Source organism: Dermacentor albipictus, chromosome 8, assembly GCF_038994185.2.
Source record: "Dermacentor albipictus isolate Rhodes 1998 colony chromosome 8, USDA_Dalb.pri_finalv2, whole genome shotgun sequence".
Taxonomy (NCBI): Eukaryota; Metazoa; Arthropoda; class Arachnida; order Ixodida; family Ixodidae; genus Dermacentor; species Dermacentor albipictus.
The window spans coordinates 108,573,659-108,594,424 of record NC_091828.1 but is presented as its reverse complement, the minus strand read 5'-3'; the positions used below and the strand labels follow the sequence as shown (position 1 = coordinate 108,594,424).

General features: G+C 48.3%; 2 protein-coding genes across 2 annotated transcripts in view; both read left to right on the top strand.

The window, feature by feature from the left end:
- Positions 1-2,834: 2,834 nt before the first annotated feature.
- Positions 2,835-7,347, top strand: LOC139049007 (uncharacterized). Its single transcript, XM_070524025.1, has 2 exons — positions 2,835-5,440; positions 6,699-7,347. Exons 1-2 carry the CDS (start codon positions 4,043-4,045, stop codon positions 7,008-7,010), a joined length of 1,710 nt encoding a protein of 569 aa, XP_070380126.1. The 5' UTR covers positions 2,835-4,042; the 3' UTR covers positions 7,011-7,347.
- An 8,675-nt stretch (positions 7,348-16,022) lies between these two features.
- The window catches only part of LOC139049016 (uncharacterized), a 44,296-nt gene continuing 39,552 nt past the window's right edge, over positions 16,023-20,766 (top strand). Inside the window, exon 1 of the mRNA XM_070524035.1 lies at positions 16,023-17,719. Within this exon, the coding sequence (XP_070380136.1) occupies positions 17,106-17,719 (614 nt within the window). The 5' untranslated portion in view covers positions 16,023-17,105. The remainder of the gene's footprint in view (positions 17,720-20,766) is intronic.

Below are 20,766 nucleotides of genomic sequence, written 5' to 3'. Positions count from 1 at the left end.
AGATCAAGCTAAGGACTGCGCGACCAGCGACGAAACGAAAAAAATATCACTGCCGCTCCACTCTGTGAAGAAGTTTGACCGGCGAAGCTGTGTATGTGGGCCCCTTAATGGCGAACAGCACCTCACCGCGGGTCGGCCCAGCATTGCACTATCTTCAGGATCGGCCGGCGTATGGGGAGTGGTTAACGCGTCCTTCCTCTCCGCCGCTGGTCGAGCAGGTATGCAGTATCATACCAGCTCGACCAGCGGTCAAAATCACGTATAAACCAAATACCGAAATCACGTATAAACATGAAAGAACATTGTAAGCTACCATTAATTATTTGTTGCCTTACTAACTACACATTCATGCACGGCCACAGTCGTCATTTTATGGATAATTAATTCAAAATATCCGTGTTTCACGTATTGGCAATCGAACATGCCTTTTCCACGCTATTGTAATTTTTCGAGACCTTTTAACAATTTTGTTGGGTCTGGCAGGGCGTCAAAAGCGCATTGTTTGGTTCAAGGAAGTCTACGACACATTTCAAACTTCATAAGCTATTAGTCGGATTGTGGTAAGGTGCAGACACTACATGCTGAAGCCGAGTGTGGTGACAACAGCCTGTGGATTGATCATCTATGGGAGCTCTTGGACGATAAAAACTTAACCGAGCGTACAAAGCTTTAGCTGTTAAAACACCGTCTAGAAGTGGAAATGGAGGAAGTGGTCGCGTGGTGTGCTGTTTTCTGAACGATGTTTTCAATGGGAGCCGTAACATGTTTTCCTTAGCCCAAGTCCAGAGGACCAGCTACGAGTGCTGAACGGATCTGGGCTACCTAGAAAGGGTGGCCCCCCCACCTTTGGGCATCAAGAGCTTGGCCTCCTAAAACTTATTTTACTCGCTCACTGCCAAGAATGTGCTAATCAACTTGGAGAAGGATGCTCTATGAACGTCAGTGAGCCTTTCGTAAGCGGCAAAAGCGCTGTAGTAACATTTTTCAGAAATATCCGAGTAAACATTCTGTTGCGGTTGTGCAAAATTATTTGCCTACCCATTGCCCTCGTGCTTTTTTATTCAATTCGGAGTCTAAAAGGAATATCAATCCCACCTGAATGCCGTCAGTGAGTTTTATGCGAGCCTTAATCTATTATGTATGTATGAAAATAATCCGACAAGCTCTAGGGTTTCTTTTGACTATGAAGGTAAATTTATTAAACCACTTGGAAGCAATTAGAATTAGTGATTCCGGAACTTTTTTTACGAAAGTTTTCTCAAGCTTTCCTGTTGAGGCTTCGCTTTTTTTTTTTACAGAAAAAGGAGAACTGCATGTTTTGATGGCCACAGTTTTGAAATCGCTAACGAACCACTTGCAGCAATAGGAGGCTAGAGCAAAGGATGTCAAAACATGTCATTAGTTCAGCTGTGACAACCCCGCGCTTGAAATCTAGGTTTCGGCATCGAGGATTGTTGGGTATACATTGTGATCACTGGGGAACGCGAACTGTGTTAACTGTGCGGCGCACGCAATCTCCATTAACCGGGTCTCTAAATAACTGACACGCACTGAAGTCACCAAACAATCATTACAAATGAGGTAGTGCAGGATCTTAGTGATGCAACCTTGAATTTCTACGAGCAGTGGTTTAGTGCAGCACGAACCGGCATCACCAACGGTGACGATGGAAGATTTAAAACCGACAGTCGCACCGTGTGTCCTGCCGCTATACCGATTTTGACGTGCTAAACACAGGTGTTTCGTGCTTACTAGTAGTGCTAATAAGTATACTGACAATACGCCCCGAAAATGTGGGCACTTAAACGAGCCCATTACGTCACTGGGGCGACACATTGGAATGTTCGCGAGGTAATAACATTCCTTTAAAACTCGGTACGACGTGACTAATCGCATCAAGCGACCTCGCTGACTTTTGTCAGCGCAGCTTTCAATTGGTGGTCGTGGAACTTCAGCAAAAAAAAATACAAAAACAAGAACGACCTTGGGCTGAACTTGTGGTTCGCAACTCGGTTCCTCCCCAAACGTTCCATTCAGCTTTTCAGATTTGAGGCGCCCCGTCGATTCGTTCTGCTAGAGCTAATAAACTAGGTTTAATCGAATAGACATGTCGGAATTACGTGTGATGCAGCCGCACCGTCCCGTTCAAAAGCAAAGTTTCGTTTTCGATGAGTTGGCTCGGGTTCTCTGTATCGACAAAATAAGGACACCGGGGGCAGAGACATGGGGTAGGCGTGTACATAGGGAACAAAAAAAAAACCATAGAAAGTTAGGAAATGTTCGCACACCAACGAGCTCCCAAGCTCGAGGAAGAGGGCTAGAATCCCACGGCCGCGGCATTTGGTTGTGGGGCGAGACGCAAAAAAAAAAAGGCTCATGCACCATGCATTGGGCCATCGTTAAAGAAACGCAGGTGGTCAAAATTATTCCGGAGTCCTCCCACTACAGGGTACCTCATGTTTATATCGTGGTTTCGGCAACGAAATTCATTTTCAAATCGAGTTTTCCGGCATGCTCACAATAACCCCGGTCAGGAAGGCTGTGAAGTTATATCGCGCATTAGATAACACCCAGAAAGAGATTAGTAAAGCAGCAAAACTGCGCCACACAGGTAGAAGCGAAAACGCTCCATCCATGAATATTAATTCGTAAAACATAGAAATTTCAAACGCCGCGCTTATCCAAAAACATGAACGCCGATCGCACACGTGTTGACGAAAGGAGTGAGCAGTTTTAATCTGTCTCGCTTTTTTTTTGTCTAATATTGTTGCCCTCACTTCCTCTTTCTTTTTCTTGTCACTTCCGTACAATAGCCACCACGCTCTAAGGAAAAATATTAGTCGTGAGTTGACGCATCGTGTTATTGGTGTGACAGTGTTTTCAATTTGTCCATCGTTAAGCAAAGAAGCAGCGCGCTTAATCACGATGCAGCGCCGGCTACATCCCCTGCCAAGCGCTAATATACCGGGGCGTTTTGGATGCACCAGACAGAAGCGGGTCAAGTCGGTTTATCGGGCTGGAATTGGCCTGTCAAGTTCGTGCAAACGCTGGCCGGTCGGCCTGAAGGAGCGTCGCGTCGGGCTGAGTTGGCCCTACTCTACGAGGTTGACCCAGGTCGACCCGTTTGCAGCGCGCATGTAAACGCTGACTGGTCGGGGCTGCAGCCGGTGCTGAGACTTGAGCGCAAGCAGTGTGACGTCGCGATTTCTGCACTGTGCAACGGGAAGGCTATCATGACAAGGCAAGACAAGCATCTAACCTAATCACAACGACATGACCCATGAAACAGAAGCTGTTGTAGACGGCTGCGGGAACCGGAAGTCCAGTTCTGACGCATAGATATGTCGGCACGACCCTATATGCCACCGTTGTTCGCGACCTGTCAGAAGCGAGTTCATGTAAAAATTGCCTGCGGTGTAGCTCTGGTTAACCCTAGTTGAATTGCGAACGCAAGAGCTACAGGGCTACGCTTGTTGTATTACCTAGTGGTTAAGGGTTGGTTTAGCTCTATTGTACAGGTTAGATTCTATGTCCCTTGAAGCTGGCTGCGGTATATTGCAGCCACACATGCATACCTACGCTAAAATCTTATCTCGTGTAGGATATCATATCCACGAATTCATGCATCTGTAACTGCATACTGTGAACAAGCAGGCACACAGAAGTGGGTGAAACGAGCGAACAGCTTTGTCACTTCTGCTCCCCTCCGCCGCAGTTCGCCGCTTTGAACAATGATGTTTGCCGAGTAAAGGTGTGAAACTCGTTCGAGCACCTTCCAGATAACGCACGCCGTCGAAAATCTCGCGGAAATATTTCCTATCCACGCATTGAGAGTTACGCCAGCGCCACCGCACCTGCGTGACGTCACGTTGCTCGCCCGTAGTGTATCACGTGTGACCCAAGCATTCGTAGAAAGTCGCGCGTAACGGTCGGTTAGCACCATCGCTTTTCCCCGTTGCATGAGCCATACCAGTCGAGCCTCTATAATTCGCCGAACGTGAAGCCCTCCACTAAAAAGACACGGCACAGGGACACCGAAATAATGGTGGTCATACGCGCCCACCAAGGGCTGTCTTCTCTGGTCGAGAAGCTAGAATCTACGAAATACCTGAGAGCTATCCGCTCACTCGACTTGACGAATTGCATTCTTCTCGAACCCAGCGAATTGCCTCTACACATCGGCAAATGTAAGGGACTTCAATACCTGCGGTGCGTTGCCTGCCCACTCAGGCCGAGCGCCCTGCTCGATTTAATGCTACAATGGCTTCCGCGTCTGAAGGAAGTTGAGTTCACCCTCGTGGCTGAGACGGACGTGGACTCGGAAATAAGGGAGGTGCACAACACCGCGGCGCAAGTGCCAGGCACCCTGGCTCTCAGTCTCCGCCGCATGTACGCCGAAGTGAGCGGCGACATAAACTTCAAGCTTCTATCGGCGCTCCTCAGCTACTGCCCTAAGCTGGACGAGCTGCGTGTTCATTTCGTGCGCGGAAACTTCATGAACGCGCTCCTGGAATGTAACACCATGCTTCAACAGGGCGTCAATTCGGAAACATTCACGTTCTCTTCCGAGGTGCCAGCCTCCAATCAACGCCTGCCGTCCACACCGTTGGACTTCACGAGCTGCGCGGCCGTCTGCGCCAACGTCTGCTACCAGAGATCGAGCAACATGTGGAACTGTGTTCTACTCCGAGATCTCGCTGTCGTGTACACAAATCCCATCCATTTGCCGCAACAGCTGGTCCTGGTTGCTGTCCACCACGCAGAAGGCATCACGGCGGAATGGTTTAGCCTGGCCGGCTTTGGACACTTCTGGACGAAAGTGCGAGAACTCTGCCTTCTGCTGTTTCCGGCACAGCCCTCCGATGGTGTTTACGCGACAGCGGGCGCCGCCTACCGCGACAGTCTTCGCGACTTCATCTCCGTCAATCTCCAGCAGGTCGTCGAGCTTAACATAAGCGCGTTCCACTTCGGCCCCGACCTCGACTTGACGGCACTAGTCCAGGACGGCTCACTGGAGCATCTGCGATCCCTCTCCGCGACCCCTTGCGGGCTTCGCCGCCCGTCTGCTCTGCGCCGTCTGGCGCAGAACTGCCCCGACTTCAAAGAACTGGACGTCCGCATCGAAAGGAAGGGTAGCTTCGTTCAGTGCGCTGTCTGCGAAGGTGAGTTCTACAACGATCCCAAAAACAAGCCGGAAATGCAAGACGGCGGCCCCGTGTTTCACAATGCGCTTGCCAGGCTTACCCTCAGTGACGTGCATGGCCCTATGTCCCTTTGGTTCATCGAGACCTGTCCAGCGGTTTCCGTGCGGCTCTCAGACTGCCCTAGTCCCTCGCTCACAGACTACCCGTATTTGGGTCGGCTGCTCGCCAGAAACAGCTCGCTGAATTGTCTCGTGCTTCGGCACGATGCCCTGCCCATCGACGAGGCGTGTCTAATGGTGAGTCGGGTTTGACCTATGTGCTTTCATTGCCACGAGCATACTTACGAATGGTTCCTACTCTAAACGTGTCAATCGGGCTGGAACCAAACTTTCCTCGTTTATACATATGCTCAGTGAGTTACGTACTGTGCAAAATATGTGAAAAATGGTGGAGGGAGAGGTAGGAAAGACCGCAGACTACCAATTGTCGATGAGGATAGCTATAGAGGCTTATTGGTATGCTATTTATTCTTTTGTTGTAGCGAAGGCTAAACAAGGACCACAGAAAGGCACATCTCACGCACAAAGAGCTGTGTGTGTCAGATGTCCCTCTCTCTTGTCCCTGTTCAGCTTGCGCTACAACTAATTTAGATATACCCAATGTTTTATTGCATGAAACGACAGGAAGCCAATATGTATGTAAAGTGACCACTAGCACGACCCAGAAATGCGCAAACACCTAGAATAGTTTTGCCGCCACTGTGAAATGAAATGCGCACACTTTCCTTTCAGAAGCGAACAAAAAGAAATACAGATTCTGCGCGATGCATTACTTGTTGTGCATGAACCAACCAATCAGCAACAAAGTACTTTTGCATTAGGTGCACTGTAGTTGCGTATCTTTCTTGAAGCAAATGCTCACGGTAACTATATAATTACAGTCGCAGACACTGTCGCCATCTAACGGCAGAAGTAACGAAAAAATAATTATGTCTTCCCAGAGCTTGCTGTTTCGCTCAGAACAGGCAACCGATCGCAACCATAAGTTCCTGCAGTATCACAACACCGATTTGCTCCCATCAAATTCTTTAGTTTGTTTAACACAATTTCTGAAAGCTTAATTTCACTTTATAATGTTTACCGCAGGCACGGGCATCGAAGGGTTACATACGGGGAACTGAAATTGCTTCGGCAAAACTTTCTAGCCTCTACTCCTTCCCTGTCGCACTCGCATGTTCCATCGCTCCTGGTGCTGAACAGCTAACAGTATGACCAAATAATAAGTAAATAATACCATGGGGGAAAAAAGGGACAGACACACATCCTGTTATTCCGTGATATTTCTGCTCAGGTAATGAACTAACAAGCCCAAATGCATGCACTGTACAATGCACCCAAAAAGAAAGGATAAAGCATGTAAATGTCTATCATTCATCCTTGCATCATTTTTTTTTCACCATTAGAGTGCGAGTTAAAGACATATACGCCCTTGTTAAATTTTTGGACGTCTAAGTTATTTAAGAATATAATTTTCTCGGGCATCCCTCCATTACAGGAAGCCATCTCCCTCATCGGCCGCCTGCAGTACCTGTGCCTTCTGTCGGCGGTGACGTTACTGGACAGTATCGCCGACGTATGCGTGCAGACGTTAAGCGACAGCCTGAAGCCTCACATAAAGTGTGTACACGTTCACTACCAAAACTCTACCGACGGCACGGAGAAGCGCATCACGTGGATTAAGCAGCTTCGCGCTCCAAGCGGTGGCGTCCTGGTTCGAGATGGTCCCTGCTTCCTCTATTGTTCGACGGCTACGTTCTTAGGACTCGCCAAGCCGCTGAACCGTGACTTCAAAGAGATCATGTATTGAATGCACCGTCGAGACGTAATAATGTCTCATATATACGCGTAAAAGTGCCTACAATGGTACAGCTTCTCATTTGCTTCTTTGATTTGTATCTTCGAATGTGCATGCCTTATCCCTTGCTTATTTTTCTTCCTTCCCTGAGTGTCTGAACTCGCGCAAAAATGCGCCCTGCAAAACTTTTTGAGCCCTTTAAATAAATCGCGCTACACTCTAAGAACAGTTTACACCCTTTGGCTTGCCCCTTCTGCCACACAAAAACAATCGTCATCTGCCTTGATGCGTTTCCTTTCTTTATCGCTGCGAGCCCGGAACTTTCCAGTAACGAACGGCGCGCGCGTTATCAGCATAGAACAGTTTACACCCTTTGGAGTGCCTCTTCTGATAACGCGCGTGCCGTTCGTCACTGGAAAGTTCCGGGCTTGCAGCGATAAAGAAAGGAAACGCATCAAGGCAGATGACGATTATCTTTGTGTGGAAGAAGGGGCAAGCCAAAGGGTGTAAACTGTTCTTAGAGTGTACATGTCAGACCATGCTTCAGGAGATCACATGAGACAAATATTGCTCGCTTTCATGAATCGGAAAAAGTACAATAGGGCGTGACGGACTTTTCAGCTGGCGGTGCGGAAACGCCGGTCAACACTTCATTCCATGAAGTGCTTGTCGGTTACGGGTTGTCTAAAAATTGAAAGCACGGCCTCCGTGATCGGGCTGCGGTTCTCGGAGGCGATGCACGAAGCCCTGGTGGTGAATGCAGTAGAGTGGGAAGCAAAGTTGTATGCCCAGTGCGAACAAGGCGCACGCGTGGCTGCGCTGAGTACTCGGCCAAAGACCAGAGTTGGTCGAGTATGTTGTTATCCGTTACTGAGACACGCACGTTCCTTTCAAAGGATGTTCTCCAAAGAACACTTAAAACGAACTTTCCATGTAAACCGCAGCAAATTCAATTTTTAGCCGCAGAACCGGAAAGCTGAAAATTCGGAATGTGCAACCGACTGTTCCAAACGCATACGTGACGTCACACACGCAGCTTCTCGCCGTGCTGGTCCTCCAACGTGGTCAAAGATAAGACAACGGCAATTCAAGGCATCGCACGCGAATCGAATGGTCCTTGCTATTCGGTATCGTATGCGAATCTAGAATTCACTATTTGAAGTTGTCGAACACCATATGTGTAAGGGCACCACTGCTGCTCTTACAGTCTACAGGGAGAAAGGCAGATTCAAGCGGACGCCCTTCTGAACCGTTCTGGTGCAGGAGAACGGAGGTCTTTGAGCGAACGATCCAGTTCCAGGACGAACACATGTTGGAGGTCAGCAGCTCAATAGTTACCAGGCGTTGAGTAAGAAGGGCTTGCCTTAGGAAACCGACAAATTGTAACTTAGGAGGATGGTTTTGGCTAGTTGGCTTTCCATGAGACCATGTCATTCAGCGCGAAGCGGGACAAGGGATGAACAAGAACGAGGACAAGCGTTGTCGTAGTTCTTCATCCCTTCTCCCGCTTCGCGCTATACAACACATTCTCCAACAAATTGGTTGTGTCGATATGCACAAGGCACTCTTCTATGTCCACAGTCTCACCATTGTTGGATACCCTCACAACGATGCGGGGTGATGTAGCGTTACCCTCAGCTACTGTTTAATGAGCCCTATAATGTAGTTATTATATCAGGCCATGTGCTATTCCTTTTTTTACATTACGGTCATTATCACGGTGGCCTAGACGTGATCGCATAATTTGCATCACACAAATTTGTGATTAACGATTTCTGAGGTGACGTGACCATAAGTTATTAGACTCAAAACATGTATCAAATAAAGCAAAAGAGCCTCTCGTTGTCAGACTCCACAAATATTAAACTTACCGCTATCGTTGAAAAGGAAAGTGCACAACCATTGCATTCTACAGGTGTTAACATATTGGGCAGAAGCATGGAGGGTAACAAAGAAGCTCGAGAACAAGCTGGAGACTGCGCGAAGAGCGACGGAACGAAAAAAGTTAGGCGAAACGTTTCGGGAAAGGAAGAGAGCGGTGTGGACCAGAGAGCAAACGGGGGTTCCTTCTGGTGCGATGTCAAGACGCCTCGATGTTTCGGAATTCTTTGTGCCGAAAGTGGCTGGTCGTGCAACTGGTTCAGCACGACGGAAAGCGATTGTCTCTGCGCACTCTACTGCGGGCACTGGCAAAGAACATCACGAATCGTTCACGCATCGATGCCATCGCCACATGCTGTGGTGCCGTAAATCCCTATGCGGAACGATTAGGCACTGGTAAACGCGATGCCTAAACATAGCCTACACAACAGGGTCGCATCTCTTCGAGCAAGTCTTGGTGGAAGCAGGATGCATAAAGTTGGATCCAGGGTGGGTTAACGGCTCTGCATTCATGTGGTTCATGCCACTGCGGGGCAGTGCAATGGAGTGCAAGTAGACGTATTATCCTTGCATCATCAGTCCTAGGCAGCGGGATCGACAGGCGGGTCATCTTGTGCATGAGCTGAACGAACAGCTTGATGGGCATGTTCATTGTCAATGATACCAGTGTGACTTGGTATCGACTGAAAAATTATTTCATGTACTTTCTCAGTCAGTTGGTGTATGGCTTCTGTGGTTTCAAATACCAATTGTTCGTGCAAAATGCGCCGTACGGCTGACAGTAAACACTTTACTGCCGTCTTCGTGTAGCAGAAAATCGACCATTTGTGTCTTGGTTCATCATTAATAAAGTGTACTACGACTCGAAGCGCTTCGTGTTCTGCTGCCTATCAAGTTGAAAACGTGCGACGTTTTCAACTTAATCATTGTGGCTTTTGCTGCAATGACTACAGCTGCGGTAAAGCTTTGTCAGCGCTGATTCCTCAGTGTCTGCGGGTGTAATACCACTACTTCTCATTTAATAGGAGCAAGGTAAGCTATTTAAGAGCCGCTGATGACATATCTGCTATTTTTCGGACGCCAGGTATTGTCAGGTTGATCTTTGGGCGAATCAGGCACCACCATAGAGTCAAAGGTCTCGCGGAAGGTGTGAAGCAACATAGTATTGCCTCACGATGTCCGGATACCGTTCAGCAGAATGAGGCATGCGGTCTCTCAGCATATACAGAGGCTAGAATGTGGCAAGCAGAGCGGGAAAGGTGCCTTACGTACACGCTTAGTGCTTCAACTTTGATGTGGGTCTTGATGAGGTGTTCCCTGGCGACTGCAACCGTTGCCGTCATCGACGCACTTGACCTAGACACATCATAAGGGCCTCTGCCTGAAAGATTTGAATATTACATTGGCTTGTTTTACATGTGGTAGTCAAAATTGGGAAGCTGTAAGTAACAAGCGTAAGTCAGCTGACATAAGGAAGTATAATATGGATAGAATTGAACATGCTCTCAGGAACGGAGGAAGCCTAAAAACAGTGAAGAAGAAACTAGGAATTGGCAAGAATCAGATGTATGCGTTAAGAGACAAAGCCGGCAATATCATTACTAATATGGATGAGATAGTACAAGTGGCTGAGGAGTTCTATAGAGATTTATACAGTACCAGTGCCACCCACGACAATAATGAAAGAGAAAATAGTCTAGAGGAATTCGAAATCCCACAGGTAACGCCGGAAGAAGTAAAGAAAGCCTTGGGAGATATGCAAAGGGGGAAGGCAGCTGGGGAGGATCAGGTAACAGCAGATTTACTGAAGGATGGTGGGCAGATTGTTCTAGAGAAACTGGCCACCCTGTATACGCAATGCCTCATAACGTCGAGCGTACCGGAATCTTGGAAAAACGCTAACATAATCCTAATCCATAAGAAAGGGGACGCCAAAGACTTGAAAAATTATAGACCGATCAGCTTACTGTCCGTTGCCTACAAACTATTTACTAAGGTAATCGCAAATAGAATCAGGAACACCTTAGACTTCTGTCAAGCAAAGGACCAGGCAGGATTCCGTAAAGGCTACTCAACAATAGATCATATTCACACTATCAATCAGGTGATAGAGAAATGTGCGGAATACAACCAACCGTTATATATAGCTTTCATTGATTACGAGAAAGCATTTGATTCTGTCGAAACCTCAGCAGTCATGGAGGCATTACGGAATCAGGGTGTAGACGAGCCATATGTAAAAATACTGAAAAATATCTATAGCGGCTCCACAGCCACCGTAGTCCTCCATAAAGAAAGCAACAAAATCCCAATAAAGAAAGGCGTCAGGCAGGGAGATACGATCTCTCCAATGCTATTCACAGCGTGTTTACAGGAGGTATTCAGAGACCTGTATTGGGAAGAAATGGGGATAAAAGTTAATGGAGAATACCTTAGTAACTTGCGATTCGCTGATGATATTGCCTTGCTTAGTAACTCAGGGGACCAACTGCAATGCATGCTCACTGACCTGGAGAGGCAAAGCAGAAGAGTGGGTCTAAAAATTAATCTGCAGAAAACTAAAGTAATGTTTAACAGTCTCGGAAGAGAACAGCAGTTTACAATAGGCAGCGAGGCACTAGAAGTCGTAAAGGAATACATCTACTTAGGGCAGGTAGTGACTGCGGATCCGGATCATGAGACAGAAATAATCAGAAGAATAAGAATGGGCTGGGGTGCGTTTGGCAGGCATTCTCAGATTATGAACAGCAGGTTGCCATTATCCCTCAAGAGAAAAGTGTATAATAGCTGTGTCTTACCAGTACTCACCTACGGGGCAGAAACCTGGAGGCTTACGAAAAGGGTTCTACTCAAATTGAGGACGACGCAACGAGCTATGGAAAGAAGAATGATAGGTGTAACGTTAAGGGATAAGAAAAGAGCAGATTGGGTGAGGGAACAAACGCGAGTTAATGACATCTTAGTTGAAATCAAGAAAAAGAAATGGGCATGGGCAGGACATGTAATGAGGAGGGAAGATAACCGATGGTCATTAAGGGTTACGGACTGGATCCCAAGGGAAGGGAAGCGTAGCAGGGGACGGCAGAAAGTTAGGTGGGCGGATGAGATTAAGAAATTTGCAGGGACGGCATGGCCACAATTAGTACATGACCGGGGTTGTTGGAGAAATATGGGACAGGCCTTTGCCCTGCAGTGGGCGTAACCAGGCTGATGATGATGACCGCAAGAAGCTGAGAGAAAAAACCCTAGATAGTTGCAGCGGGGCGCTTGGGGACATTACCCAGGTCTTTCCGGCGAAGAACTTGAGAAGGTGACATATGACTGTCAGCCGGTTCTTCATGTACTATGTATCTATGGGGTGGCAAACACTGTCCGAAGCAGCTCTCAACTGAAAGGGGTTGAGTTGTGTGAGTAAGTTTTTCACCTTTCATTTCATAGAGTATTTTTTTTTGAGCTCGTCCTTCCCACGGTGTGAAACCACATAGCTTAGAGTGCACTAGAGTATTAGAGTATAGGAAGTATTATCGACGGGAACTTAAACGTTATGAAATTTAGTCATACATAAATGAAATTTATTGCAATAGTTTGGTATAATGCGACTCAATTGCGTGCTGGTTTAGGTGTTGCAAAGTAAATATTTCAACCTCTTCTGCCACCAAGTGGGAAGCGCATAGGTACAACAATAAATAAATATTTGAAGGAAATATGTCGGCTATTTGGAAAGAGTTTTTCACATCCGAAGAGTGGCCCCGTCGAAACCCTCACCAGAGCTCATTAACTTATTCCCAATTCTATAAAAAATAACATCGATTATAATTTGTACCATGTTTTTAGGAAATCACGTATAAACCTGAAAGCACATTGTAAGCTACCATTTATTATTTGTTGCTTTACTAACTACACATTCATGGCTGGCTACAGTCATCACTTTTTGACTAATTGTTTTAGACAATCCTTGTTTCACGTACTAGCCATTGAACATTCCGTTTCCACTCTGCAATAATTGTGCGGTCCCGCCGTGGTTGCTCAGTGGCTATGGTGTTGGGCTGCTGAGCACGAGGTCGCGGAATCGAATCCCGACCCCGGCGGCCGCATTTCGATGGGGGCGAAATGCGAAAACACCGGTGTACTTAAATTTAGGTGCACGTTAAAGAACCCCAGGTGGCCGCAATTTCCGAAGTCCTCCACTAAGGCGTTCCTCATAATCAGAGAGTGGTTTTGGCACGTAAAACAGAATAATTTTTTTTATATAATTGTTCGGGTTCTTTTAACATATAAGTTGGCGCTGGGAGAGCGTGGAAAGCGCATTGTTGTGTTCAAGGAAGTCTACGACAAATTTGAAAGTTCATAAGTCGTTACTCGGATAGTGATAAGGGGTAGGCTTTGCTTACTGGAGCCAGGTGTGATGACCACTGCCAGTGAATTGATCGTCTACGGCAATTTGTGGGGTTTAAAACTTATCGGAATTTACCAAGCTATCGTTCTTAGACCACCGTCTAAAAGTGGAAGGGGTGGAAGTTGTTGCGCGGTGTGCTGTTTTCTGAATGAGGTTTGCAACCGGAGGCATAATATGTTTTGCGTAGCCCAAGTCATGAGAACCAGCGACGGCTGGTGAACCGGTCTGGGCTACCGGGAATCGACTCAAGAGACGTCGTTGACTCTCGTCAGCGCAGCTACCCGTGGATGGTCGTGCTATTTCATCAAAGAAATAAATAGGAAAGAACGACCTTTGGCTGAACTTCCGGTTGACAACGCGGTTCCTCCCCAAACGTTCCACTTAGCTACCCCGATTTGCGACGCCCCGTGAATAGGTTCAGCAGGCGCAAATACACTTGGTTGAATCGAATAGACATGTTGAAATTACGCATGATGATGCCGCACCGCACCGCACCGCCCCGTTCAAAGGCGTGGTTTCGTTTTGGACGAGTTGGCTCGGGTTCTCTATACCGACAGAATAAAAACGCCGAGGGCAGAGCCATGACGTAGGCGTGTACTTAGGGGACTAGAAAAAGCCATAGAAATTTAAGAAATGTCCGCACAGAAAGAGCACTGCTATGCGAGCTCCCAAGATCGAGGGTGCGGGATAGCATGCTGCTGCTATATATGGCCGCGGCATGTGGATGGGAAGCAAGACGCAAGAAAACGCTCGTCTACCATGAATTGGCGCACTTTAAGGACAGCCAGGTGGTCAAAATTATTCTGGAGTATTCCCTATCATGTGCATGATCGCCATGGGGCTTCGGCGCGTAACACAGATAAATTTATATTTAAATCGAGTTTTGCGGCAGGCTCGCGAGAACCACGCTCACCAACACGGCGAAGTTATCTCGCGCGTTAGATAACACGCAAAAATAGATTAGTAAGACATCAAAACTGCACCAAACAAATAAATGCGGAAACACGTCATCCGTGAGTAATATTTCTCAAAACATTGATTTTTTTTTTGACGCCACGCTTTCCCGAAAACATTTACGTCAATAGCACACGTGTTGACGAAGTGTGTGAAGCGTGAGCTGTTCATGTTTCAACTCTTTGTCGCTTTGCTTTTGTCTAATCTTCCTGCTATCAGTTTTTGTTCTTGTGACTTCTGTACAACAGCCGCCATGCTCAAACGAAAAACAATGGTCCTGAGTTGGCGCATCGCCTTATCGGCGTCGCGTTGTTCTCAGCATATCCTTCGTTGAGCAGCTAAAGAACGCTCAAGCACGATATACTGCCGGCGGTATTGGCGGCGAGGAGTTACGGAGTCGCCCTCTATCGGAAGCGCCTCGCTGGCGTAGTATGAGGGATCACGTGGCGCGCTCCTCATAGGTTTTGCTGTCAGCGCTCACTGAAAACACCACCCGCGAGCTCTCCCGGACATTTCTGTAAGTACTTTCGAAACATTAGAAGTTTCTTACTGTCTAAATAATAATCTTGGGCAAACTGAAAGCACACAAACGTTTACAGCCGCTATCTCTTTACCGAATACGTACAGTGAACGCCACTGCGCGCGGTCGCCGCGATGGAGTCTCCCGAACCGGCTCCTTGCGTGAAAGGTAGATAAACGCCGAGAGCAAACCATGTGAAATATGTTCTTATAGTGTTTGTATAACTAAATGGAGCTTAACAGAATGAAGCCTCAATGCAGTGATCGCGCAGATTCGCAGCAACCGACTGCGCGTCTGCATGCTTGTCCGCGCACTGTTTTGCTTTCTCCGCGTGCGCGTTTTCGCACCGTGCCATGAGCTTTAGGCCGCAGAATATGAGCATTCGACAGTATACAAGCAACCATTGTTCTGTGGGCGCTATCAGAGCTGTTCAAAAATAATTTCATTGTAGAGACTTCGACGCCTACGGTGACTGTGATGTGCCGTCGCGACGATTCAATCTTTTTTTTTTCTTCTAAATTCTTTGATCTTTCGATACTATTTCTCGAGTTGCGTCACACTGTATGTTTATCGGCGTTCTCAGCGTGAAATTGCCCCTGCTCCTTTTTTTTGTAATCCAGTGCATTAATTCATAACATAACATGACCATATGCCATGCTTTCTTTAAATGTGCTTCTTACCGCTGCCTTTCCACTCCACTGAACTTGACAAGTTCATAGACCAAACCGTCATGACATTAGTCGGGCAGCAGACTCGGGCGTGCGTCTCAGTGCGTGTTTTCAAAACATCGCAGACCGGGCGCCGTAGCAGAAATCTTCCTCGCGTCTGTGCTTGCTGCATACCCGAGTTGTAGCCGATGACTGCTTGCCGGTTTTATGTTTCGCGAGCCAAGCTTCACGCAGCTTCTTGTCCTGCGGGTACGTGTGAATAAGGCTGACACCGGCCTCCGTTACGTGCGTCCGGCCCTGCGGCACCGAGCAGTAGCCTACCATGTCGCGCGCCTTCAAAAGCAGCCACTACCTATTGTAGTGCTTTCAAGCGTTGTAAAGGAGACACTCGAAGCGGGTAAATTTCGCCACTAAATGAAAACCGCACCGTACGAGGGAATTCAAACTCGTTTTCAGCTCGCTTCGGCGCGCCCGAAGCAGCCGACGCGGCCGCTATGTCCACGTGATCCCTCCTAGCACGTCACGCCGACGGTGGCGCCAGCTTTTCCAGTGGTGGAGCTCGAGGCCAATATATCGTGCTTGAGCGTCAGAGGGCTAATATATCGGGGCGTTTTGAATGAACCCGACGGCATCGGGTCAAGTCAGCTTGTCGGGTTGGAACTGGCCTGCCGAACTCGTGCAAATGCCGCCCGGTCGGACTGAACGAGCGTCGCGTCGGGCTGAGTCGGCCGGACTGCGCCAGGTCGACATAGTTCGACCCATTTGCAGCGCACATGTAAACGCTCACTGATCGGGCTACTGCCAGCGCTGAGACTTGAGCGGAGGCAGTGTTACGTCGCGATTTGTGCACAGTGCAACGGGAAGGCTATCACGACAAGGCAAAGACAACCATCTAACTTAATCATAACGACATGACCCATGAAAGACAAGCTGTTGCAGACGGCAGGCGGGAACCGGAAGTGCAGTTCGGACGCGTCGATATCCCGGCACGGCCCTGAGTGCAGTCGTTGTTCAACACTTCTCAGAAGCGAGTTCATGTTAAAGGGCATGCGGTCACGCCATGTTCATTCTGCCCAATTTTCTGACTGCCGCGTTCACTTAAATGTAGCCTCTAACCTATAAGTAGGTGTAACCTGTAACTTATAGCCTCTAACCTATAAGGTTAGAGGCTATATCGCTTGAAGCTGGCTCCGCTCTATAGCAGCCACACATGCATTCCTACGGTAAAATCTTATCTCGTGTAGGTTATCATATCCACTGGTTCATGCATCTGTAATTGCACGGTGCGAACAAGCAGGCAAGCAGAAACGGGTGAAAAGAGCGAACGGCTTTGTCACTTCTGCCGCTCTTCATAGCAGTTCGCCGCTTTGAACAACGATGCTTGCCGAGTAAAGGTGTAAAACTCGTTCGAGAACCTGCCGGATAACGCACGCCGTCGAAAATCTCCCGGAAATATTTCTTATCCACGCACATTAGGTGTTACGCCAGCGCCACCGCACCTGCGTGACGTCACGTTGCTCGCCCGTAGTGTAACACGTGTGCAACAAGCATTCGTCGAAAGTCGTGCGTAACGGTCGGTTAGCACCATCGCCTTTCCTCGTTCGTTGGGCAGTGCCACTTGAGCCTCTACGATTCGGCGAGCCTGAAGCCCTCCACTAAAGAGACACCGGCACAGGGACACCGAAATAATGGTGGTGCTACGTGCCCACCAAGGGCTGTCTTCTCTGGTCCAGCAGCTAGAAACTATGATACTGGTTCCGGCTATCCGCACACTCGACCTCACAAATTGCATCCTTCTCGAACCCAACGAATTGCCTCTGCACATCGCCAAATGTCCGGGACTCCAAATTTTGCGGTGCGTCGCCTGCCCGCTCAGGCCGAGCGCCCTGTTCCACTTAATGCTAAACCGGCTTCCGTGTCTCAAGGAAGTTCAGTTCTCCCTCGTGGCTGAGACGGACGTAGACTCGGAAATAAGGGAGCTGCACAACACCGCGTCGCAAGTGCCAGGCGCCCTGGCTCGCAATCTCCGCCGCATGTACGCCGAAGTGAGCAACGACCTGAACTTCAAGCTTCTCTCCGCGCTACTGAGCTATTGCCCGAAGCTGGACGAGCTGCGTGTTCATTTCGTGCGCGGAAACTTCATGAACGCGCTCCTGGAATGTAACCCCATCCTCGACCAGGGCGTCAATTTCGAAACATTCACGTTCTCTTCCGAGGTGCCAGCCTCTAATCAACGCCTGCCGTCCACACCGTTGGACTTCACGAGCTGCGCGGCCGTCTGCGCCAACGTCTGCTACCAGAGGTCCAGCAACATGTGGAACTGCGTCCTACTCCAGGATCTCGCTGTCGGGTACATAAATCCCATCCATTTGCCGCAACAGCTGGTCCTGGTTGCTGTCCACCACGAAGAAGGCATCACGGCGGAATGGTTTAGCCTGGCCGGCTTTGGACACTTCTGGACGAACGTGCGACAACTCTGTCTTCTGCTATTTCCGGCACAGCCCTCCGACGGTTTATACGCGACGGCTGGCGCCGCCTACCACGACAGTCTTCGCGACTTTATCTCCGTCAAGCTCAAGCAACTGGTCGAGCTTAACATAAGCGCGTTCCACTTCGCACCCGACATCGATCTGACGACGCTGCTACAGCACGGCTCGCTGGAGCATCTGCAATCCCTCTCGGCGACCCCCTGCGGGCTTCGCCGCCCATCAGCTCTGCGCCGTCTAGCGCAGAACTGCACCGAACTCAAAGAACTGGACGTGCGCATCGATAGGCGGGGCAGCTTCGTTCGGTGCACTGTTTGCGAGGGTGAGTTCGTCCTCCATGCCGAAGACATCCCGGAAATGCATGACGCCACCCCCATGTTTCAAAATGCGCTTGCAAGGCTGACTCTGAGTGACGTGCATGGCCGTATCTCCCCTTGACTCATCGAGACCTGTCCTGCACTTTCGGTGAGGTTGTCAGACTGCCCCAATCCGTCGCACCCAGACTACCCGTCTTTGGGTCAGCTGCTCTCCAGAAACAGCTCGCTGAGTTGTCTCGTGCTTCGGCACGATGCCCTGCCCTTCGGCGACGCGTGTCTGCTGGTAAGTCGGGTTTGATCTACGTGCTTTCAGTGCCACGAGCATGGTTCCGTAATCTAAATGTGTCGAAAGCGCCGGAAATGAAATTTCTCAGTTTATTTATTTGGGGGAGGGGGAGGCCTCAGTGAATGGCGTACTGGCCAAAATACAAGAAAAATGGTGGAGGGAGAGATAAGACAAAGCACAGACTACCAACTCTTTTATTGCACGGAACGACAGCAAATGAATACATCACGCAAAGTAATCGTGAGCACCACCCCCCGATATGCGGAAACATTTACAATCGTTTTCCCACCACTGTGACATGAGATACCGCGTTCCAATCTGAAGCGGAAAAGACGAACAGATTGTGTGGTGCGTTGCTTGTTCAGCACGAAAAAACTAATTTGCAAAAAAGTACTTCTGCGTCATGTTTACTGGCGTTGCGTATCTTTCATGAAATAAATGCTCAAGGTAACTACTCTAACGGCAGAAGAAACAAAAAAAACTGCTTCCCAGATCTCGCTGTTTCACTCAGACCAAGCCACCGATTGGAACCATAGATTTCTGCTTTAACACAATGTATATTTCCTCCTTTGAAATTCTTTAGGGTGTTTAGCACAATTTCTGGAAGGTTAATTTCACTTTATAACATTTACCGTAGACGCGGACATAGAACGGTTCGATGTGGGCAACTGAAATTGCTTCGGCGAAACGTCCTAGGCTCTGCCACTCTCCTGGTGCACTTTCAAGTGGCATCGTTCCTTGAGCTGAACAGCGCAAATTAATACGACGGGAAAGAAGGGACATGCACACATCCTCCTATTTCGTGATATTTCTGCTACGGTCAGGAGTTAACAAGCCCAAAGGCGTGCACTGTAAAATTTTTCAAACCCAGAAAGAAAGGCTTGAGAATGTAAATCTCTATAACTCACACCCTTGCGTCAATTGTTTCTCCGTCGGACTGCGAGGTAAAGATATTTACGCCCTCATTAAATTTTGGAGGTATATTTCACCATCATCATCAGCCTGGCTGCGCCCAGTGCAGGGCAAAGGCCTCTCCCATATTTCTGCAACCACCCCGGTCATGTACTTATTGTGGTCATGTTGACCCTGCAAAGGTTTTCATCTCAACCACCCACCTAACATTCTGCCGCCCCCTGCTACGCTTCCCTTCTCTGGGAATCCAGACCGTAACCCTTAATGATCATCGCTTACCTTCCCTCCTCATTACGTGTCCTATGTTGTTTAATTCCTATATCCTATAATTATTTAATAATATAATTCTCTGCGGGCATCGTTTCATTCCAGCAAAACATCTGCCGCATCAGCCGCCTGCAGTACCTGTGCCTTCTGTCAGCGGCGCCATTACAGGACAGTGACGCCGATGATTCCCTGCTGACGTTCAGCGACAGCCTGAAGCCTCGCATAAAGTGTGTACACGTTCACTACCGAAGCTCTACCGACGGCGTCGAGAAGCGGATCACGTGGATGAGGCCGCATGGCGCTCCAACCGGTGGTGTCCTTGTTCGAGGCGGTCCTTGCTTCATCTACTGTTCGACGGCTACGTTTATAGGACTCAGCAAGCCGCTGAATCGCGACTTCAAACAGATCATGTAGATGAAGGCAAAGCCGAGACGTAATAATGTGTCTTAGATACGCGTAAAAGTGCCTACAATGATACAGCTTCTTTGTTGTTTTTTTTTCATTGGTATGTTCGAATATGTATGCCTTATCCTTTGTTTATTTCTCTTTCTTCACTCAGTGTCTGAAATCGCGGTGAAGGGGCCCTGTAACTCTTCTTGAACTCGTTAAATAAATTGCGCTACATGTCAGACAATGCTTCCGGAGCGCTTGAGCCATATCTTGCTCATACCTAATAACAAACATTATTTTTGTTTCTTCTTACTTTCGGCTATCTGTAAATAAATATGAAGGCTCCTAAATATACCCCTTTCGTAGGTTTTCTGTGTCTTGGTGGTCATGACTGCCCGGTTACCAGTCTCTTTTGACCGGGCAGTCATTGACGCCGCGTCTAATGAGTACTCTCTAGATTTCTTTTCAGGTATTTATCATACAGGCCACTTGGGTTTCAAACAGCCATTCAAGGGACACGGACATCGTTTCAATATCACCATCTTCTCCTCCCCAGACCTACAAGGGCCCTTTGCAACCCGATCTTCACTATTCACTTTCTTTTTTCAAATCAGGACACAATAAACGCTCTACGCGAGGACCTTGTGCCCTTGGATGATCACGTCTTGGGATACTAGCGGTTCCCGTGCCC

Bases quoted from the DNA above. Each gene is read 5' to 3' on its own strand.
- LOC139049007 (XM_070524025.1), top strand. From the start codon at position 4,043: ATGGTGGTCATACGCGCCCACCAAGGGCTGTCTTCTCTGGTCGAGAAG. The intron at 5,441-6,698 runs GTGAGTCGGGTT...CCTCCATTACAG, and splicing joins TCGACGAGGCGTGTCTAATG to GAAGCCATCTCCCTCATCGG.